This window comes from Aethalodelphis obliquidens, unplaced genomic scaffold, assembly GCF_003676395.1.
Source record: "Aethalodelphis obliquidens isolate GAN/ISIS:26980383/991018 unplaced genomic scaffold, ASM367639v1 scaffold1, whole genome shotgun sequence".
In the NCBI taxonomy this organism is placed as follows: Eukaryota; Metazoa; Chordata; class Mammalia; order Artiodactyla; family Delphinidae; genus Aethalodelphis; species Aethalodelphis obliquidens.
In genome coordinates, this window is record NW_020837945.1 from 67,884,649 (window position 1) to 67,908,538 (window position 23,890).

At 40.3% G+C, this 23,890-nt stretch overlaps 1 protein-coding gene across 3 annotated transcripts in view; it reads right to left on the bottom strand.

Annotated features, from left to right (window-relative positions):
* Positions 1-7,756: 7,756 nt before the first annotated feature.
* PARP9 (poly(ADP-ribose) polymerase family member 9) overlaps positions 7,757-23,890 on the bottom strand; it is a 32,295-nt gene continuing 16,161 nt past the window's right edge. For all 3 annotated transcript variants that reach the window (XM_027106389.1, XM_027106375.1, XM_027106382.1), the window contains 5 exons: positions 23,577-23,640; positions 20,455-20,820; positions 16,604-16,740; positions 15,815-15,989; positions 7,757-8,246 (listed from right to left, as the gene is read on the bottom strand). In XM_027106389.1, coding sequence (XP_026962190.1) covers positions 7,876-8,246; positions 15,815-15,989; positions 16,604-16,740; positions 20,455-20,820; positions 23,577-23,640 — 1,113 coding nt within the window. In that variant the 3' untranslated portion in view covers positions 7,757-7,875. The remainder of the gene's footprint in view (positions 8,247-15,814; positions 15,990-16,603; positions 16,741-20,454; positions 20,821-23,576; positions 23,641-23,890) is intronic.

The following is a 23,890-nucleotide window of genomic DNA, read 5'->3' on the forward strand; positions in this document are numbered from 1 at the left end:
GCCTCTCCCCTTGCGGAGCCCAGGCTCCGGACGCGCAGGCTCAGCGGCCATGGCTCACGGGCCCAGCCGCTCCGCGGCATGTGGGATCTTCCCGGACCGGGGCACAAACCCGCGTCCCCTGCATCGGCAGGCGGACTCTCAACCACTGCGCCACCAGGGAAGCCAGATCAGGATTTTTTTGTGTGTCCTGGGAGGTTTCCCAGGATGTAGGAATTTCAGTGCTAAAACCCAGAAGGTCAGGCAAATCAGAACAGTTTGTCCCTTTTTCCCACCTGTACTGGTCAAATGTATTCCATTCATCTGGCCAGTACACCCATTCCCCTACTTGCTGTGAGTGCTGGCTGATAAATTTCAGCTGCCCCCGTCTCTGACGAATTGCAGGGCTAACAGGAGCCAGCTTGCTACAAGGCTCCCACTCCTTTCCCCAGGGACAAACCTCAGCCAATAACTGACATCAGAGTAAAAAAAGGCCAACCATTGCTACAGTGTTCAACTTACTCTAATGGTACTATGTGTGCTCTAGAGCCTCCCCATGTAATCAGACTAAAGCTAGTCTTCAACTGAGACAGCACTCTTACTAGCTTTTCCCCCTGCCTTAGACTGTCTCCTTATTCCTGAGAGCACTCTCCCAATAAGCCACTTGAACAAGAAGCCCCATCTCAGGCTCTGCATCTAGGGAACCCCCCCTAGGCCATGATCCTAATGTGCTGTTTTCCATTTCCTTAATCAGTTGTCCAAGACCACTTGCTGAGGTTGGTCCATTGTTTTCCCAGTGATCTGCAATTTTACCTCTGTCATTCATATATATATACACACTCAGGGCTCCATATTGAGAAAAGTATGCCTATAGTCACATGATACTCAGAAAATAAAAAGAACCAGTGAGCAAAAATGCAAGAAACAAATAGTTTAGACTTGAACATGGAAACTTGAATAAGAAATCAATTGTATTCTTTACCACATAAATTCTGATTTCTAAATGGTACTTAGCTTCTAATTGCAAATATTTACTGAAAATATTTTAATGTATCATAAAAGTATTGACACTGTAAAACCTGCAATGTGAAAAGTGCATCATAAATTTGCAGAATTTTTTATATATTTATAAAATTTATATAGTATATATAATATATAAACTTGAGATATATATATCGCAACTATACAAATTTATAAATGTATTATATAAATTTATGTATTTTGGGGGGTATTCAATACATATATGATATATATATTCGAGATACATATATTCTCAAGTTTCCATATAGGCACAGGTCTGTTTTGGAGCTTTCTATTCTATTCAGTTGGTCTGTTTGTCTATCCCTACACCAATAACACATCTTAATTACTGTAATTGTATAATAAGTCATAATATTTTGTAGGTCAAGTCACTTCCACTTTGTTTTTCTTCTTCAAATTGCTTTGGTTCTTCTTGGGCCTTTTTGTTTGATATGTTTTATAATTACTCCATCAGTTTCTATGAAGAAAATCTCCTCTGATTTTGATTGAAATTATATTGAATTGATAAGATTAATTTTTGGAGAACAGACATTGCTATTATATTGTCTTCCTCTCAGTGAGGATATAGTATATCTCTCCAGTTATTTAGTTCTTCTCTAATGCTTTTCAATGACGTTTTGTAATTTTTTTCGGAAGTTTTTGTACTTCTGTTAAATTTAATTCTAGTTACCTTATTTTTTTGCTGTTGCTATTATACTGGTTAAAAAAAAAGACTTTACATTTATTGTTTTTCATGCATAGAAATGGAATTGACTTATATAAATTTCTATTTAGAATCTTGCAGAGTGCTTTTATTAATTCTAATAATTTGTCTCCAGATTTTCTTGGATTTTCTATAGACAATCATATTTTCTGTGATTTAATGACATTTTTGTTTCTCCATTTTTAGTGTTTTTTTGTTTGTTCTTTAATGTGTTTGACAGGAGCTCTAATGCACCGCTGAAGGTGTGGTGATAGGAAGCATCCAGTGTCTCATTCCTCATTTTGTAGGGAATCACTCTAATGTTTTACCATGAAATACGATCCTTGCTCTAGGTTTTCAGTAGATATCCTTTTATGAATTCTTTACCAAATGATTTCTCTCTATATATTGAAATGTGCATACCCTTTAATATATTTATATGGTAAGTTACATCTTAGGTTTTCTAAAGTTAAACTATCTTTGCATTTCTGAGATAAACCTAACTTGACCATGATTTATTTATACAGAGCTGAATTACATTTATTAATACTTTGATGAGAATTTGTGCATCTATTAACATAAATGAAGCAGTCTGTACTTTTCCTATCTTGTACTGTTGTCTATTTTTGGTATCAAAGTTAAATGAGCTCTGAAAAATTTGTTGGGGAGGGTTCCCTATTTCTGTTCTCTAGAAGATTTTATGTTTATAATTCCAGAAGATTGGAATTATCTGTTATTTGAAGATTTGGGAGAACTCACTAGTTAAATCATCTTAGCCTGTTGTATTTACTTGTTTACTTGTTAGGAAAAGTTTTAATTACTAATTCAACTTATTTAATAGATATTAGAAAATTCAGGATTTCTAGTTCTTCAGTCAATTTTGGTAAGTTGTTTTTTCTAAGAAAATCTATATTTTGTCTAAATTTTCAATGTATTAGCATTAAATTGTTTTGTCTATTTTTTTTAATTTTTGCAAAGAAACTGCTATTGACTTTATTACTTTTCTCTGTTGTATGTTTTTATTTAATTATTTTCTGTTTTTATTCAAGTTTATTTTGATTTTCTTTTTTTTTTTTTTAAACTTATTTATTTTATTTATTTATTTTTGGCTGTGTTGGGTCTTTGTTGCTGCTTGTGGGCTTTCTCTAGTTGCAGCGAGCGGGGGCTACTCTTTGTTGCAGTGCGCAGGCTTCTCATTGTCAAGGCTTCTCTTGTTGCAAAGCAGAGGCTCTAGGCACATGGGCTTCAGTAGTTGTGGCATGCAGGTTTAGTAGTTGTGGCACACAGGCTTAGTTGCTCTGCTGCATGTGGGGTCTTCCCAGACCAGGGCTCAAACCCATGTCCCCTGCATTGGCAGGCGGATTCTTAACCACTGTGCCATGAGGGAAGCCCCTGATTTTCTTTTCTTACCTTAAATTTGTTACTTAACTGATTAATTTATGCCTATAGATTTTCTTAATATAAGCTTTAAGGTTCTATAACTTAAGTACTATTTTAGTTTTATGTCAAAAATTGTATTAGTAATATTTTCATTAACATTCAGTTCTAAATATTTTCCAATTTCTGTTAAGTTTTCATGACCCATGAGATGTTATTTTGAAGTGTATATCTTATTTCCAAATGTATTTATTTTTAAGCTATTGTTTTTTTAATTGATTTCTAAGTTAATTACATGATGGATGATGGTCAGAGAACACAGTCCAATAGAGAATATCTTAAAAGTGTTGAACTTAGAATATGGCCAATATGTATAACTGTTCTGTGTATACTTGAGAAGAATATATATATTCTCTAATTGCTGGGTGGAGGGTTCTGTATATGTTCATTAGGTTAAAACTGTGTTCTTCAAATCCTCTATAGTCTTGCTATTTTTTTTAACTGAGTGTCTGCTAGGTCCTGAGAGAGCTGTGTTAAATCTCTAAGATAGTGGATTTGTCAGTTTTCCAGTAATTCTGTCAGTTTTTGCTTTATGTAGTGTGAGGCTATGTTATTACCTCAATTACCATCATTATATGCCTATCATTATATCTATCCCCAGTTAATTGAATCTTTTGTTATTGAGTAGTCATTTATCCCTAATAACATTCTTTAACTTACGGTTAAACTTTGGGATTTGTTTGTTCTTATTTTTCTAATTCCTTTAGGTGTAAGTTTAGATTGTTTGAGATTTTTCTTGTTTACTGAGGTAGGCTTGTATCACTATAAACTTCCCTTTTAGAACTGCTTTTGCTGTGTCCCATAGATTCTGGATTGTTTTCATTTTCATTTGTCTCCAGGCATTTTAAAATTTCCTCTTTGATTTCTTCAGTGACCTATTGGTTGTTTAGTAGCCTATTATTTAGCCTTGATATGTTTGTGTTTTTGGCAGTTTTTTCCCTTGTAATTGACTTCTAGTCTCATACCATTTTGGTTGGAAAAGGTGCTCAGTATGACTTCAATCTTCTTAAATTTACTGAGACTTGTTTCATGGCCTAGCACATGATCTATCCTGGAGAATGTTCCATGTACACTTGAAAAGAATGTATAGTCTGCTGCTTTTGGATGGAATGTTCTGTATATATCTATTAATTCCATCTTGTCTAATGTGTCAATTAAGGCCAATGTTACCTTATTGATTTTCTGTCTGGATGATCTCTCCAGTGATGTAAGTAGGGTGTTAAAAGTCCTCTACTGTTATTGTACTACGGTCAATTTCTCCTTTATGTCTGTTAGTATTTGCTTTATATATTTAGGTGCTCTGTAGTTGGATTTTTAAAATCCAATCTGTGACTTAACTAGCAAGTTTAGTTCAAATTACACATATTATGATCACTTACGTATTTGGAACTATTTCTTCCATTTTGTGTTGTCTCACTTTTTTTCCCTCTGATTCTTTTTTTCCATCTTCCCTGATTTGCCTTTTTTGGATTTTTTAATTCTTTTTTTTTTTTTTAATTTTAAAATTTTTGGTCTACTATTTAGAAGTTAGGTGCTTTACTTCTCTTTTAGTGGCTTCCCTTAATAATGCTAATCTCTTGAATGACACAAGGACTTTAAATCCCTTTAACTATTTAACTATATTCATTAATCCAACATTTTACATGGTTCATTTTTTCAGTATTTTATTTCAGTCTTATTTTATTCCACAAATTATTAGTTGTTTATAAAGACAGTGATTGTTTACCATTTACACATTTACCATTTTTTTGTTTACCGTGACTTCTTGAAGCTTAGATTTTTCTTTGTTTTTTCCCTCCTCCCTGAATTATATCCTTTAAATTTTAAATTCCTTAAGTAAGAGTTTATCTTTTGTTGGTAAATTCAGTCTTCAGTGGTCTGAGAGTGTCTTTATTCAAGAATTAAGGCAAGGGCTTCCCTGGTGGCACAGTGGTTGAGAGTCCGCCTGCCAATGCAGGGGACACGGGTTTGTGCCCTGGTCCAGGAAGATCCCACATGCCACCGAGTGGCTGGGCCTGTGAGCCATGGCCGCTGAGCCTGCACATCCGGAGCCTGTGCTCCGCAATGGGAGAGGCCACAACAGTGAGAGGCCCGTGTACCGCAAAAAAAAAAAAAAAAGAAAGAAAGAAAAAGAATTAAAGCAAAATAAAAGCTTAGCTAATTACAGAATTCTAGGTTAACAGTTCATTTTTCTCAGCCCTTTGAATATATTATGCAAATGCCTTCAGGCTTCAGTATTAGTTTTCTATTACTGCCATAACGAATTACCACAACTTTAGTGACTTATAAAAGCACAACTATACTGTCTCACAGTTCTATAGGTCAGAAGTCAGGCATAGGTCTCACTGGGCTAAAATCAAAGTGTTGGCAGGCTTCACTCCTTTCTGGAAGCTTTTGAGTCCATTTCCTTGTTCACTCCAGGTGTTGGTAGAATTCAGTTCCATGCAGTTAAAGAACTGATTTCTCACTTTCTTCACTGGTTGTCAGAGGCCACCCTTAGCTCCTAGAAGCTTCTCACTGGTCCTCGCATCTCAGAACAAGCACAGGGCATCAAATTTTTCTCATGCTGCCATCTCTTATGTGATTAGATTGGGCTGACCTGGATAATCCTGGTTAATCTTCCCATCTGAAGGGTAACTTTATTTTTTTTTAACTTTTTATTTTATATTGAGGTATAGCCAATTAACAATGTTGTGATAGTTTCAGGTGCACAGCAAAGTGACTCAGCCATACATATACATGTATCCATTCTCCCCCAAACTCCCCTCCCATCCAAGCTGCCACATAACATTGAGCAGAGTTCCCTGTGCTATACAGTACGTCCTTGTTGGTTATCCATCTAAAATATAGCAATGTGTATATGTCGATCCCAAACTCCCTAACTATCCCTTCTCCTGACCCTGAAGGGTAACTTTAATCACATCTGCAAAATGCCTTTTGCCATGTAAGGTAATATATTCACAGATTCAGGAGGTTAAGGTGTGGACATCTTTGCAATGAGCAGAGGGAGGACATTATACTGCCTACAACAAGAAATATGTTGTCAGTCTAATTGTCATTCTTTTGTACATAGCTTGACTGTTCCCTCTGCCTACTTTTAAGATCACCTCTTTGGTGGCCTACAGTTTCATTATGTTTCTTGGTATGGGTTGTTTCTTTTCTTACCCTTGTGAACACTGCCTCTCCTCCATTATCTTTTGACATCTCTATTAAACATATGCTAGATCTTTCAAATCAGTCCTCTCACCCTCAACTCTGTACCACAGCCTCATGCACAGGCATGTGAACACCTCAGCCCTCATGTCCAAGTTCCATCCTTGAAAACACTCCATGGCCATTCTTGATGCAGACTGTGGCATAGTCTACCCTTGGGAGAGAGACCCAAGGAAGAGTCCTGGAAGTAGACTTGAAGCTGTGTAGGCGGGAAGTTAGAGTTCCAGGTACCTAGTGGGTGGCTTAGAAGTGAGGTGCGCAGGTTCCAAATGGACACATTCTCTTGATCTTGTGCATTCCTCACCTTGTGGAGATGGGCATGGCCAGAAGAAGGTTGAGAGTGAGACCCTCTCAAACCAGAAGTCCAAGGCGGGACTCCTCTTGCCCATATTCAAGGGCAGTAACATATGAGACAATAAACATGCTTCTTTTAAGATGAAGAATGCTGGCTAAGGTAAGATGAGGAGGAGGAAGTATTCTAGACAAGAGGTTGAGGATGTGAAGGTCAGGGAAGTTTGGAAGTATAGAGAGATATTGATTTCAGAATAGGAAAGAGATGCATGCTGAGATTAGCTGGCCACTACATTGCAGAAATCTGAAGTCAAATATGGCCACAGTCACAGTAGATTCAGCCTTTTTAAGAGCTCACTGCACAGAATACTCTTCCAACTGTGTTCCCAATGTGCTGCGTTCCTAATTCGCCTATCTTAAAAATTCTTCAGGTCTCAACTTGAGTTTCACTTTTTTTTAAAAGAACTTCCTCCCAACCCCAGATTAATTTATGCTTCTCCTCCTTAAATTTTTCCAAAGAATCTGTAATTCCTCTTTTGTTATACCGAGTCATACTTGTTAAGTTGTCCATAGCTGCCTTTCTGATTATTTCGGCTGAAAGCGTTAGGAAGACATTTGTCTTGTCCAGCATCGTAGCCCCAGCACCGAGAAAGTGACTGAAATACATACATCTGGTGACCAAGATATATTTGGTGAATTAATAATTTAGCCTCATGGTGCCTGAGTGGCATTACTTGAAATAGCTGAATCCCAAAGGGGTAGCAGTAGAATATTGGCCGTCTGGTGTCCTTCCACTGCAAATAAGTTCATTTTACACATAATTTTCAGAGCCAGTTACTTTGACAAAGGTGATTTATTTTGATATATAAAGCACTTTATAAGATTCTCTGGAAAATCTAAAATCATCTTGCCGTCTTAATATGTTACACTATCATCATTTTACAAAATAAAAGGATTGGATTATATACTGGAAAATCTCTTCACTACATGTAAAACATTTTTGCTATTGCCTATGGTAAAGAAGATAAAAGGACAACTTGAAGGAGAGGGAGAGGTCCTAAGAGTGTTTTAGTTGTTATCTACCCACCCCAACCCCAAGAGAGGAAGACAAAGATGAAGGCACTAAGATGATAGTTTATTTGACATATTCAAACCACTCTTTGAGTCACTGATGGTCATTATTTGGTTAGTTCCTCCAAAGGAAGGTCATACCTGTTGTTAAAATGATGTGGAGGTTAATCAACAGAGCTGCCACTTGAGAGTTTCCTCCAAGGCTGCTGTGGAGACAGCATCATTTGTCCTGAGTAATCCTGTACATGACTTTGGATGCAAGTCCACAAATACTGGGGCACAGCCTGTGTGTCACTAAAAACGACAAAGGTTTCAGGGCTGGAAACATCGTCAACCACACTGTCATGGCAGTCTACGGCTCCAGGATGCAATGGTGGGGGAACAATATTTAACTGATGACCCTTGCAGAAGGAGCCTGTGAGTACTTCAGCCTCAAACACATAGATCAGCTTATCTGTGGCGGATGTTTTCTTGATCTGGTGTGCTATGTTTTTGAGGTTCTTGGTGAAGTATATTCCAGCTCCATATTTTGGGTCTGATAAGAGAAAAAAAATTAAAGATTATTATGATCTGACAAATCACATTGCCTATTTGGGTACTAAAATGTATTCACTCCCTAGTCCTCCAAATAATCACCACTTCCTGCTCTCAAGTCCCTGTGTCTGTAGCAAAGACACCCAAAGTTGTTCACTTGTGGCAAATTAACACTAATATCACGAAAATAATGATAGCTTACATCTTAATATACCATTAGAGTTTATAGAGGAGTCTATGATTTACAAAGCATTTTTACATTGATTATCTTCAATTAATACGTGATTTGGGTAGGGTCTCCATATAGCATGAAAAATCTGAGGTTCAGTGAGAGTATGACTTAAGTCAACTTACCAGCCGAGCAGCTAATAAAGACAGCATAATGTAGGGAAGGTTCTGTTTCTATTAGAACATGGCCTGACTTCTACAAGCTACAAATAAGGATATGTCTAGAACTCTTGAGAATAGAGCTAGTGAAAAAAGCATGTAAGAAAGGCAAAGTGTCTTCCAAATTCATGGACAGCATTACACGAAAAATATGTCAAAATAAGGGGAATGCTGAGCATATGAAGTAACGTTAGTGTGCATGCTACATTGTTCAGGAGGAGACACTCTGGATTTTGGGGCACAGACATCTGGTTACTAGAGGGATATTCTCTACTGTGGGGCAGGGATAGGTGTGGTAATACCAACCTCAAATAGGAGGCAAAGATGAGACTTGGTTCCTCATCTACTGGCGCTTAGTCTAGGGATTTTTCCCTGTTCCAAAAGCTAATCCAAATAGATGAATCTCTAACTGAGGGATGTCAGTATTGACCAGACAGATGGAAGGAGCATTTGGAGGGTTCTAGCAGCTTCCCTGGTGTCCCTGAAATCACTCCATATAATCATTCACCTGCCCCATTAGTTCTGGCCCTTGAGACACACCCCAGTGAGGAACAGAAACCTCTCTAGATCTGAGGCTTGAAGTCACTTTACTGGGTATGAGCAAGTGTCCTGGGCCTGGACACAATGCGGGGAGCTAAAACTCTGCCCATCTGTTAGACAGCATGGCTGAATATTAGAGAAAGAAAAGGTGTGTCCAGCTCCCTGAACCTCAGCCACAGTTGGAGGCCGACCCCGTCACATCCCAACCCCTCAGCCTGACTTCAGACCAAGCCCTGAGGCAGTTACTGAATGAACCCTGTCACAGAAAGACTCCTAAGGCTGGACTGAGCCTAGAACAGTCTGGGTTCTGGTCCATGTTCTCCCCTCCCTACACCCCAGCCCACAGTGGCCTGTAACCTGGGAACTCTGCATCCATACACGTAGACAGGTCCTGGCTTCAGGGTGGCATCAGTGGGGCCATGGACACTGAGAATGGCTATCAGGCTTGGGGCCAGTCCCAGAGCAGGTCAGTGGGGTGCAGCGAACCACTGAGAAGCAGCATGAAGGCTGGGACCAACAGAAATAGGCAGTGATCACCCAGAGCATGAGCCTGGCAAAATAGCCCACAGAGAATTTCTACACGCTTTTGATCTAGGTCCATGCTCACCAGGAAGTTTTCCATTCATCAGGCATCCTTAATACTGTGATAAAAGGAGGATGTGCCCTATTCCAACCACTGGAAATGAATGTTCTCCACACTGATATATATGCTTGTCATCTGTCTTCTCTTCTCTGGAATATTAAGAACTCTCAGGAAGCTGAGGGCCAAACTCTGGTCCTCAAGGTAATAATCCCTGCTTAATGCCCTCTCTACTCCTATTAGAGGGGGAAAAAAATGAAAACTTCTTTGAAGCCATATTCTCTCTCCCTCCTTCCCTTCCATTCTTCCCTCTCTCTTTCTTTACATTTACTTGGGACATAACCAAACACTGTTTCAGGTTCTAGAGCAGCACTGAACAATAGAAGTGTAATGGAGGGCTTCCCTGGTGGCGCAGTGGTTGAGAGTCTGCCTGCCGATGCAGGGGACACGGGTTTGTGCCCCGGTCCGGGAGGATCCCACATGCCGTGGACCGGCTGGGCCTGTGAGCCATGGCTGAGCCTGCACATCCGGAGCCTGTGCTCCGCAAGGGGAGAGGTCACAACAGTGAGAGGCCCGCGTACCGCAAAAAAAAAAAAGAAATGTCATGGAAGCCACATATGTAATTTTAAATTTTCTAGTCGCTGCATTAAAAAAGGTAAAATTAATAATACATTTTTAACCTATTATATCTAAAATGTTATCATTTCAACATGTAATCAACATAAAAATTACTGAGATATCTTACATTCCTTTCTTTGGCAGTGGTCTTTAAAATCCAGTCTGTATTTGATACTTACAGCACATCTCAATTCAGATTAACCACATTTTAAGTGCTCAATATCCACATGTGGCCAGTGGCTACCATGATGGACTTGAGCTTCAAAAGTGGCTAAGACATGTTCACAAAGAGAACTCCCCACATGTAAACAGATAAAATACAGTACAATTTTATGTGGCAAGAAAATATTTTGAGATAAAATTCAAAGATTTCTTTTTTGGGGGTTTCTTCTTGCTCCTCGTTCCTCTACCCATTGAGTTCTTGCTACTTATCACCTCAGAGGCAAAAAGAATAAATTTTAGAACAAACTCAATTGAATATACATATATATGATATATACATGTATGTATACATAAATGACAAAATTATTTTTAATCAAGTAGAGAATATAGTCACAAAAGTCTGGCTTTTAGAGTTAGGTTTTCTGAGAGAGAAAAAGGAGTTTTTTTGAACCAAAAGGCTAAAAGCCTGAAGGATTTAGAGCATGGAGTTTATACCATATATGAGAGAGGAAAGAATACAAGATATTCTAAAGCAGTTTTCTTACTTCAAGATAAAAGTTTTGGGCTTCCCTGGTGGCACAGTGGTTAAGAATCCGCCTGCCAATGCAGGGGACACGGGTTTGAGCCCTGGTCCGGGAAGATCCCACGTTCTGTGGAGCAACTAAGACTGTGCACCACAACTACTGAGCCTGTGCTCCAGAGCCCGCGAGCCACAACTACTGAGCCCATGTGACACAACTACTGAAGCCCGCACGCCTAGAGCCCGTGCTCTGCAACAAGAGAAGCCACCGCAATGAGAAGCCTGTGCGCCACAACAAAGAGTAGCCCCTGCTCGCTGCAACTAGAGAAAGCCTGCACGCAGCAACAAAGACCCAACTCAGCCAAAACTAAATAAATAAATAAGTTAATTTAAAAAAGAAAGATAAAAGTTTTTCCTTCTACCTGGTAGTAAGAGAAGAATCAGAGAGGACGTGACTAGAACTCTTGGAGACTCTGAGAACTGGCTCACTTTACTGCCTCACTCCCTTGAAAGAGCCCTGGGAGCCAAGATGGAGCAGAATAATAGAAATCTCAGAGAAACTGGGGGGACTTCCACAGCAGAAGGGACCATTGCCTGACCCCGCTGAGTGCAGCCCCTCACCCAGCCTGGCACTTGAGTGGAAAGTAGCAATGGCTGGGAAGATGTCCAGAACAGGTGAGGACAGCCCCCCGCAAGAGCCTGCATTTCAGCTTGGAGGATGAACACACTCAAAAGTTTCCTGTGCTGCAGGAGGCGCACAGACCTGGCCGGGAAACGATTTCCCCCGGCATGAAAAACAGAGCAGCCTGTGTAGACACTACTTAAGAGCAAAGCGCATTGGAAATTTAAGTCTGGGAAGGTGCTAATGACCAAAGCCCAGGGTGGCTTACCTACCAGAGGACACTGGGGGCAGAGGACAGATGCGGGGCCATAAGCTAGACCACCCTCCCCACAATGCCTGCCCACCATCTAGAGCAATCTCAAGGATATTAGGAGAAGAAAGGGCAAAGCCTTGCAGGAACTGAGTTTAAACACCAAATGGGGACTTCCCTGGTGGTCCAGCAGCTAAGACTCCGGGCTCCCAATGCAGGGGGCCTGGGTTCAATCCCTGGTCAGGGAACTAGATCCCACATGCCACAACTAAGAGTTCGCATGCTGCAACTAAAAGATCCCACATGCCGCAACTAAGACTGGATGCAGCTAAATAAATAAATAAATAAATATTTTTTAAAAACCAACCCAAATGGACTAAGAAAACTCTGAAAATGACTGAGTTCATCCTGAACTGTCAAGATGGAGTTTTCCATATCTGTGGACATGGGCGCATGAAAGCTAAAGTTCAGTGATAGAACCATAAAGAAAACAAGTCCCACACCTGAGATGTGTGGAACTGTAAATTTTTGTACTTGTTAGATTTACAGATGTAACAAAGCAATGAAGGAAGTACAGGAGCACACAGGGAAGCAACTTGCTGGGCCTGCAGGAGCTGCAGAAGGTGTCAAACAGGAGATGCCATTTGGACTATATCTTGAAGAAGGAAGAGGAGTTCGCAGGACTAGAAAGGGTGAGGACAGAAGGCATTCCACATGGAAAGGCACAGAGGCATGAAAGCATACAGCACGTATTTAGGAAGCTCTAAGAAGTTCACAGCTAGTGTGTTGAGGAATATAGTAAGCGATAAGCTGGTGAAATAACGTGGGTCCAAGGCCTTAAATGCTCTGCTAAGGAGTTTGGGTTTTTTACCTTGTAGGCAACTAAAAATGTAGATGTTAAACGGGCGTGTAATTTTTTAGCATGCTAATTCTGGTAGCAGAGTAAAGGACAGGTCAGATGGTTTTGAGGCAAGGAAAGGACCAGGTAATGGTCTAGGCTTAGGGGAAGATGAACTAAAGCAGTAGGAACAGAGAGGTAAGTCTGGCTGAGAATTTTATTGAGAATCACTAGAACTGCATGACTGCCTCAATATGAGAGTGAGAGAAAGGAAGGAATGGAGGATGATAAAGTTTCCAGCCTAGGAGACCTGGTAGATGGATGGGGGTATTAGCCAGTTTAGGGAGTATGGGGGGTGGGGTGGGGGGAGCCCCTTTCTTAAGGAAAAGTATGGCCAAGAAAAGCGTTCAGTTTGAGGTGGCTATGGGACATCTAGGTAGAGATGTCCAAAAGACAGAAATATGGGCCTGCAGGTCCGGAGAAACGTAGGGGGTTAGAGTTACAAATTTGCAAGTCATCACCATAGAGGTAGGAGTTGAAGTCATGGGAATAGGTATAATCACGCAGGGGGACATTGTAGAGGAAAAAGAGTGAAGGTTCCTTCAGAACTCCAGAAAATACCAATATTTAAAAAAAGGACAACAGATGGACTCACTAGATTATAAATTATAAGGGCAGGAACTCTATTTTGTTTCACCGTTGTATCCCTCCCACCTAGCAAAGGGCCTGACTCTTAGAATGGTTTTCAATAAATACTTATGGAATGAATGAATGAATCCAATAAAGAAACTGCAAGCAGGCACATTCTTGCTGCATTCATCCAAGTCTTACAAGCAAGAGATGAATTCAGAATAGAACTGGCTAGAATGCAAGATAGAAAAAAATAAATAAAGCTTTGTTAATAGAAGCCCCCTCTACCAGCACATGGCATCTAAGTTTACTGAGAGTCCCATAATTTGGAACCATGCAGGTGTGAAAAAGCCAGGAGCCTTTACACTCCAAATGAAAACTAGGTTAAAAAAAATGAGTTTGCTCAGTGGTGACAAAACTGATGTCTCCAGGGTTTCTCAGGCACGTTCAGTTAAACGTTCTCACCAGACACATTGGCACAGGTCACATTATGAGTATTATCTCCCCACTGAGTCTGAATTGCCTGAATTCCCTCAAGACAGTAGCTGCTAAGCTAATGGCTAGGGAAGTGGGCGGAGCACAGAGCCAGTAGGTAAAAGACCAGAATCTTGAGGCTTAAAGACTAGATGGAGACAAGATATTTGGCTGGGTTAAAAAGACACAAACTTGACCAGAAACAAACAGGCCTCATGTTGCTTAGTTTTTAAAGGAATCGTATGGTTGAAAAAAACTACAAGTCCAGCTATCAGTAGCCTGGGAGCATTCTAGATCCCTAGGGCAATCCATAGACCCCTGGTAGGCAGTTCACCTAGAAATGACCAAGGGCGGCAATACGTAAGGAAGATTTTTCCCAGAGTGCAAAACAAAGGTCTTACTCCACTCCCAGAATAGAATACTATACCGGTCCAGCAGCACGTGGTTAGTGGTATAGACCAGTGACTTGTGTGTTTTCCTTTCTCCCCTTTTGAACTGGGAGTTCTTATTGCGGTTTTCCTGCTCCCTCGCATATCATTGTGTAATGAATGTATTAGGAAAATTACCTTGCCTTTAAGCTTTAAGAAAGTACTGTCTGGACTTGAGGCTGATGATAAGCTAAGATGAGACTTTGTGACAGTCTTCCTTGGGAGGATGGTGTGTGTCTTAGCTACTTGGGGAAGAAACATGTGCACAGATGTTGGGTAGGCAATTAGCAGTGTCTACCACAGAAATGAAAAGAGGGCACTCGCTGGATTTGAAAAATATGAGGATTGTGATGTTCTTAGAGTAGTTTAAGTCGAAATAGGAGGGGCAGGGGTGGAGTGCAGAGATGCCAGTTACAATGGGTTTAGGAGCAAATGGAAGTCGTGAATTTTTAAGATTTTGCCAGTGAAAGGATCATACTGATCATCGCTTTCCTGGTTACGCTCCAAGACTTCTTGGTGGGGATTCATTTATCAATTTTTACCCCCAGGTGAAAAATTGTTCAGGTCAAATTTTTACCCTGGGTATTGCTTATGTTTTCTCTGGGGCAAAGAGATCATTTCCAGACCCTTTGCTTTCCAGAAATCAAGCCTTGGAGTAGGCTCTGCAGCAAGGATCATGCTATGTATTTGAAAGGTGAAGATCAAAAGCGACATATTTAATGGACCAGGCAAAATCAAGCTGCCTCGCTAGTATCCTCCATGATGATTACTAAACTTCTTAGCTTCTTATGGAGAGATTTAAAAGAGAAAATATAGCAGTAAAGTATGAAATATTTTTGTACAGCTGAGACATAGAAGCTACTACACGTAGAACCCCCATAACTAAGGTGATGCCTAATTCATTCGCTGGCAGCTACTGGAAATGAAGAGGATGGAAGAGAAAAGACCAGGGCTTCCCTGGTGGCGCAGTGGTTGAGAGTCCGCCTGCCGATGCAGGGGATGTGGGTTTGTGCCCCGGTCCGGGAAGATCCCACATGCCGCGGAGCCTGCGCGTCCGGAGCCTGTGCTCCGTAACGGGAGAGGCCACAACAATGAGAGGCCCGCGTACCGAAAACAAAAAAAAAAAAGAGAAAGGACCAACTTTATTATATTCAGGAAAATGCTCTTTTAATTAAGGGAGGAAGATTGTTTGCTAGTGTTGATAATAATTTCATTGAGATAAGAAAAAAAAAAAGCTCCAGGGTGCTCTCTGCAGATAGGACACAAACACAGAAAGGGGAAAAACAGTGAACTGTAGCTCTTACTGCAAACACTTTCATCAACATAAAAGCCACCAGCCACAGTATACGTGAAGGAAAAATTTTAAATGTGACCCTTTCCAAATAACTTTACCACTAAATCCCAGGTGTAAATGACCCCCTTACCAAAGCAACAAATGCTGTTAGTGGTGAGTCATCTGCTGAAGTCTGCTCACCAATTCCCGCATAGAGTAACCCCGATTATGAGGGACTGACACCTACCGCAGGGCACGGAGTACATTCTGTGAAAGCCGACTCTGCATACCATTTTGCAGAACTGGTGTGGGACTTGCTGAAACAACCTGTGGCTCACAGGTTTCCCATGGGTTCTCTCTTCCATCATTTTCTTCCTTCTTTGGAAGGCAGCCATGAGAAGTGCATTGTCTACCTTCGCCACCTACAGCCCAAGGAAATGAAAAACTGAAAAAGAAACTGGAGGACTGCTACTTAAATTGCCTGCTACTCTGCTTCAGAAATAAAGGCACTTATGTGCATATTACTTTGCATGTGATTTGCTTTTCATATAAAGTTGCTAAGAGTCTCTCCTGGCCCCAACCCTCTCCTATTTTGACTTCTATCTCTTCAAAATTCCCTGTCCCTACTTCGATAAAAATTCCCTGAGCAATCACTATGTGATAGCTGGTAATGAAATGGTCAACTGCAGACACAGTCTTTGCCCTGTTAAAGCTCATAGTTTAGTGAGAGCTAAAAATAGGTAAATAATTATAAGTGTGATAAATGCTATTGCGTTTCTTTTATTTTGCTTCAAGACAGGCAGATAGCTTATCTCTGAGTCTTGGTCTATGCTTCCGTACATCCTGACATCATTTCTACCACTTGATTCCAATTATACCTCTCATACCTGCCCATCCCTGCCCTCCTTTCAGACTAATTCCTAGGATTCCAGGTCATTGAGCAGCTAGCTTAGAGACATTAGCAGGGGAGTTCTTCTTTTGGCTGTAGAACCAAGTGAGAGCAGATAAGTCAAATTCTTCCCTTAATTAAGTATACCTTTATAACCCACAAACCACAGTCTTCAAACTGTTTCTTTTGATCCTGAATTTCTCGAGTTGAAATCTTCAGGCATTTCAAAAATGCATTTTCCTTCATTGGATTCTGGTTTTCTGGTTGCTGATCAGTCTGCTGCCCTAAAAATGAGTAACGTAAAACTTTGTCTCAGTGCTCTGTGAGAGGGAAAGGTTTGTAAGGAAATTAAATGAGGGAATTCCCTGGCGGTCCAGTGGTTAGGACTCAGTGCTTTCATTGCCGGGGCCTGGGTTCGATCCCTGGTCGCGGAACTAAGATCCTGCAAGCCATGCCACGTGGCCAAATAAGTAAATAAATAAATAAACAGAAATTAAATGAAACAAATTATAAAAACTTGGAGGACTATATAAGCAGTTTAACTTGTATGCCTCATATGTTTAGGACATGCAAGGACAGCTATAATACCATGAGAAGTCATAGGATAAAATAGGGGGTTAATAAATTTGTCCTCAGGACTTCCTTGGTGGTCCAGTGGTTAAGACTCCACACTTCCACTGCAGGGGGCTCAGGTTTGATCCCTGGTCCAGGAAGTTCCAGATGCCACGGGGTGTGGGCAAATAAATAAATAAATTAAATAATCGAGCTCAAGAAAAAAGTTACATCCCATGGGAGGCAGAATCTCCCACAGAATAAATAAATAAATAAATAAATTTGTCCTCAGATGATTTGGATTATGAAGCTGAGGGGATAAGAGAAAAAAGAGCATTAATATATACTCCCCCCATCAATGCTGTAATGATGATATATAGTTGTATTGCTAATAGGAAATGTTTGTATTTCTAGCCAGGATGCCAATCAACAAAAAACATAAGCATAAGAAAATGTTAAGGGGTGATGGAAAATGGTATGACATTTATGTAATACTTCAAAGTTTTCGAAACAGTTTTGTATCTCTACCTCATTTGGGTATTACAAACCACCACTGAAATAATTAACACAGTTTTACAAATAGGGAAATTGAAACTCAGAGAAGTTAAGTGACTTGCTCAATATCACAAAGCTAATAAGTACAGATCCAAGATTATAAACCTGGCTTTCACCAGTGCTTTCTGTAAGGGGCAAGGCAGAATATTTAGTATATATGTTATTCATAGGCCACCCAACCAAGAAGAACAAAATTTGGAGATTAATAGTTTGTGGTGTCATGTCTTTCCTCCCTTCCTTCCTTTTCCCTCTTTCTCTTCCTTCTTTCCTTCCTTAACTTCTTTCCTACTTTACATTCAAGGGACAACCTTTTATTGCCCAAAGGAGCTCCTTACTGGACTAAATACACAGATGGACATATGAAAACACCAAAAAAGGCTTCTTTTCTTTCAGTTTACTTTCCATTTGACTTAAGACCAAGTATACTAAAATGACCTAATCCCTAGCACATTATCTAATTGAGTGGGCTCAATTTAACCACAAAAAGCAGATGATAAATTCAGAGAAACTTATAGAGGGCCAAGCTGTAAATCCAGAAAGCAGGAAAGCAGGAGGAACATAACTCCATAGCAGAGGAACACCAAAGCCAAGACATTTCAAAGAGACTGTAAATTAAATCTGGAGAGCAATAGCTCACATTTATAAAGTATAGTATTAGAGTTCAGTTCTCTTGAGTTCAGCAAACATTTACTGAGCTCCTATTACATGCCAGGCACTGAGCTGGGCACCAGAAACTCAAAGATCCACGAAGTCCTGCCATCAGAAACACTCACCAGGAAGGATTAAAAGAGAACCATAAAAGAGGAGCATATGCCTAACTTCTATTATTTAAAACATACTGTTCTGGTGGATAGCTGATGCTCCCTGTAGTAATAACTCATTTGAAAATTACCCATTTTGGGTTCGCCTGCCGATGCAGGGGATGCGGGTTCGTGCCCCGGTCCGGGAAGATCCCACATGCCGCAGAGCGGCTGGGCCCGTGAGCCATGGCCGCCGAGCCTGCGCGTCCGGAGCCTGTGCTCCGCAACGGGAGAGGCCACAACAGTGAGAGGCCCGCGTACCGCAAAAAAAAAAAAAAAAATTATTCATTTTGTTAATGTAGATCTTAACCTGATTAAGAGGGGGTGAGTCTCTATGAACCTCTGAAACGCTGCTGTAGAATAATATGCTTAGTCATCAACTGCCAAAAAATGCCACCTTGCAGCAGAGCAAGGGACTTAACATGACTAAATTGCCAACAGCTAGGAGAATGGGCCAACTTTACGAATGCAGTTAAAGTAATGCCACAAGCATTACAGGACATCAGTGTTATTTTCTACCTTGTTCTCTTGAGAAGTGTCAATGTCAGTTTAAACACCCACATTCACTATGTTTTAAGAGCTAAGTAGAAATCATAATCTTGGGTCTCATTCTTAAGTATTATTTTTGTCCATGTTTTTTGACATTGGGTTTTCTGTGGACTATGGATACAACATTTATTGCAAACTCCCACTCACTTCGACCATATCTGCCTGAACTATTTTTACAAACACATGGTGAAAATAAGACGTTCTCTGAAGTTTTACATCTGAATTTTTGCACTAAAGTCACTCTCCATGTTACAACCAGTGATCTTTCTAAAATACAAGTCTGACCTTGTCTTTGCTTAAAATCATTCAAGGCTCTCCATTTGTTTCAAGAAAAACTCTGAATACTTTCATGTGATTTATAAAGTCTTGCATAACCTAGGCCCAGCTATGGTCTGATTTCTTGAAAGTTTCTTTCTTTGCCTTACTAACTCCTACCTATTCTTCACTTCTCCATTTGTGACACATCCCCTGAGAAGCTTTCCCCTTACCTCCCAAGTCTGGGTTAGGTGCCTCACCTAGTTGTTTCCAGAGCACTTTCACCTTCCTGTTCATAACTAACCTGCTTACCTCTCAGTTTCCCCAGTTAGATTTTTTTTTTTTTTTTTTTTTTTGCGGTACGCGGGCTTCTCACTGTTGTGGTCTCTCCCGTTGCGGAACACAGGCTCCAGACGCGCAGGCTCAGTGGCCATGGCTCAAGGGCCCAGCCGCTCCGCGGCATGTGGGATCTTCCCGGACCGGGGCACGAACCCACGTCCCCTGCATCGGCAGGCGGACTATCAACCACTGCGCCACCAGGGAAGCCCCCCAGTTAGATTTTGAGTGGGAACAATGTTCATCTTATCACTGTATCCCAAGCACCTGGCACAATGCTTCACATAACACGGATGCAATACACATTAGTTGAATAAATGAAAGAAATAAGGCTCAATTTCCCAAGACAGTATTTTCAATGGTATGATCTCTCAATTAGCTCTAGGGCTAAGTTAAAAGGATCTCTCCAGACCCAAATTCCCACAGTCATCCCGATGGGTTTTGCCCCATTGAATGAGTGATACTTGAGTGGACCTCACAGTACCAATGAAATTTACTCTGGTGGGAAGGCTCAAAGTAATTTTAGGGCTCCTAACGCTGTCAGCAATAAATAATTGCAATAAAACTCTATTAAAGAAATGAATTAAGTAAGTGGAATGTGTCTGCATTTGAATGCTCCATCTGCAGAATTAAGGATGTACTTTTTTTCCCTAGAGCCTGGTCTTTGGTTATCCTGGGCTTTCCTCATAATTGCCTCTTAGGCAATCCATGTCATCATCAGTAAACCCAATCATGTGTGTGTGTGTGTGTGTGTGTGTGTGTTCATTTACTAATAATTAACCCTGCTGGTAGAAAGAGCCAAAAAACGGTTATAAAAGTTATGGCCTAACAGACCCAGCATGGTTTGCTCTCTCTCCTCTTCCATTCTATCTCTCACTCACTTACACACGTGCACGCTCACGCCCAAAAGTTGGAAGGGCTGACTTTCCAACTTAATTGAAAGTTACTCACCTGACAAGCTCCAAAGGATGCGCTCCTTTTTTCTTGCCATTTCCTCTTGAACTTCACACAGCATTAGTTCAATGTTCATAACTGCCTTAAAGAGGTCAGCCTGGGCTCCTTTAATCTCTAACTGTGCTTTTCCCGGGCTGATCATCTCTGAGATAGAGACACATGAGGTTTTCTGAAGCTCAGACAAATAGTCATGTTTCTTTTTCCCGAGGTAGAGGATATGCATATCCTCAATGATGTGGTAGTCCTGGAGGGTCAGTATCCTCTGGATCCACGCTTGGGCCTCATCTATCTTTTCCTGATCGGATCCCATCAGATTGAGGACAGGAAATCTATTTTCTCTCTTCTCTCTGGTCCCCTGGGGGACTGAAAACACTATCATAAGCAACCACAGAAGGCAGGTGGGTTTTAAACCAGTACAGAACAAAACACCATAGCCACTGTTTGCCCTGAGCATCCTTAGCAGTAGCAGCCTCAATTAAGTACCTATCTCTGAGAGCTTTGCTGGGTACAAAGAAAATCTAAATGTATAGTTTACAGTCTCCTTGGGGACACAGAGTTTAGCTTATCATGTCTTGCCCCTGCTGTGTTGCATTTGTCAATTTACAGATGAGTTCACCTTGTAATCTCATCCTGGATGCTAACCAACTATTATTTCTTGCTGAATGGGATTTTCCGTACACTCTTGTTACCACCAGGTTTAAAATCAAATATCTCTGAAAGCCATAGATAAAGCCAATTTTTGAAAAATTGGAAATTATCATAGTATAATGAAACAAAGAAATACCCATAATTTCACTACCTGGGATTCCTTTTTATGTCTTATCTGTATATGACAGGACATTTTGCACCTCCACAACCAACATTTGGAGTTCAGTGCTGCTAAACAATGGAATATTATAGCAATGAAAAGGAGTGAACTTTAACTATACGGATAAATCTCAGAAACATACTTTGAGGGGAAAAAGTAAGTTGAACACTTAATATTTCTAGGCATTATTCTAAGTGCTTTACATGTATTATTTTATTCAATTCTCACAATCCTATGAAATACATACTATTAGTAGGACCCATATTACAAATGAGGAAACTGATTCAGAAAGTTACTAAGTAACATGCCCATAGTAATAGGACTTGTAAGTGGTGGCCAGGGAGCTGGTAGGTGTGTGGGCAACCTGACTCCAGTGCTCATACAATTCTGCTTCCCAGTGAGTGATCTCAGGACAGTGGTGGTCATTAGCATCTTTTCCCCTGATATAGCAGTTGGGTGGTACCAGGAGCTATGAAAAAGTACCAGGACATACCTAAAAGTAGGAGGGGGAGAATGGCCTCCCTCTGGTAACAATAAAAGCCAAAGTTTTAGACAACAGTAAAAAGTGACAGAGATTCTTATATTGATGACATACTTTTTAAAAAAACGCTTGTTCTGCCTGGGAGCTTATATTATTTTTAGGAGAAAATAAAAACAATGCATGGTGATATTTCATTTATCCATCATTATTAGGAAAGAAGAGTTGTTCTTCTAGGTAACTAAATTATTGAAATCACTCAAGGAGTCTCTGCTAGCACCAAAACATAATTCACTTTAACTATTTATTAGTTAAATACTTATAATAGAAACATACTTCCCTGCCTTCCTAAATAGTTTAACTTTTCCTTAATAATCTGAGATCATCATCATTAATCATTATTAATGTCTGTTACTGTCCTGTACTATAATTCCTTTATCAATGTCCTCAAAAATTACTGAAGTAAATGGCAACGCCTGTCCCCATTTTTCAGATTAATGATATAGGGACATTTGTATGTTCCTCTTGCATATTATCCTCTCCTAAAACTCCTCTTATCTAACTTCCCTAGAGTCACTGTGGTTTCCCAAACATGCAGTGCATTTGTTTGCTTCTGTGAGTTTTCTTCACTTTGGGTGCCCTACCCCCACCAACTCTGGCCATTGAAAATCTTGCCATCCTCAAAGCCCAACTTAGAACCATCTTGTCCATGAAGCCATTCTTGCTCCCTTCCAGTCAAAGGGCATCTCTCCCTCTTCTAGGCCACCTTGGGAGTCTGTCCATCCTCTCATTCATTATTTATCCCCTGGCATTTGTTTAATGCTTCGTAATTTACAGAACATTTTTACATAATCTCCAGTTATCCTCACAACAATCTCTCATTATCACCATTTTACAGATAGATAAATAGGTTCATAAGAGGTGCAGTCACAGGCCAGAGCTCTTCAAGTTCCCTCTTCTTCATTTCCAACACTGCTGGATACTGAATGTCCAAAAGTGAACTCTTCTAATAAAGGGTATAAGCAAATCATTTCGACCCTAACAGAAAATATCCTAATAGTTTCTATTGCTGGTTGAATGTCTGATGTTCTTAACATCTATAGAACACTGTGGATTAAAAGACTATTTCAGAAGTACACATCCTAGTTGTCATGACAGAGTTCCATCTCAGTCCACTCAAACTCCTCTACAGGAATGGAGTTATAAGACAAAGTTAATCCTTCTCCAACAACTACCAGGATTGGTTTAATCCAGTGATCCCCAGACCTGGTTCTGCAGCAAAACTGACCAGGAAGCATTGAAAAATATACATGTTTGGCCCAGACCCAAAGTTCCTGAATCAGAATCTGTAGAGTTGGGCCATACATATTTTTGTTTGTTTGTTTGTTTTAAAGTTTCCATCACAATCCCAATGATTACTCAGGTTTGGGTAGCATTGGTTTAATCCACTTATTATTATCTGGTATTACTGAGATGTATTTTCTATGATTACTAATAAGTAACCCCATTTAGATGGCACTCCATTCAAATCAGAAAGCGTAACTGGCTTAGTAAGCTTATGAAAAAAAAAATAGACATCTATTTGTGAACGAACTACCCACACTGTGGATTACCTACTTCAACTTAGCTTCTCTCTGTTCATATCATGAAACTAGACTGAGCAAAAACAGAATCATGGTCAGGTATAGAGCACATTGGTATCCAGGCAGGAGCACAATGAAACATGTTTGGCTTATTTATTCATCTTCTCCCCTCCATTAGTTCGGATGATCAAGAATAAAATGAGCCTATGATGGTAGACTGTATTTCTAGATCCGTGAGTTTCTTACTCACCACCAGGGTAATTGTTGAGACCCTGCAGCTTCAACTTATTCTTTTCCATTTCAGTGCTGAAAACCTACGAGAAGCAAAACAGAGACGTGAGTCCTAAGTGGGGCTTTTAGCCACTGTCATCAAAATCCCTCTCTCTACCTACACTCACATACTTGACCTCATCCACTCTTTCATCCCCCATTTCCACTGCCACAAATCTAAAGCAGCCTTTAGGAAAGTCCTCGGGAACAGCAAGTGCGGCACTGAACTCTATTAGAACATGTAGGGGAAACAAGTATAGGAAAAATGGAAAAGAAAAAACAAACAAAAACACC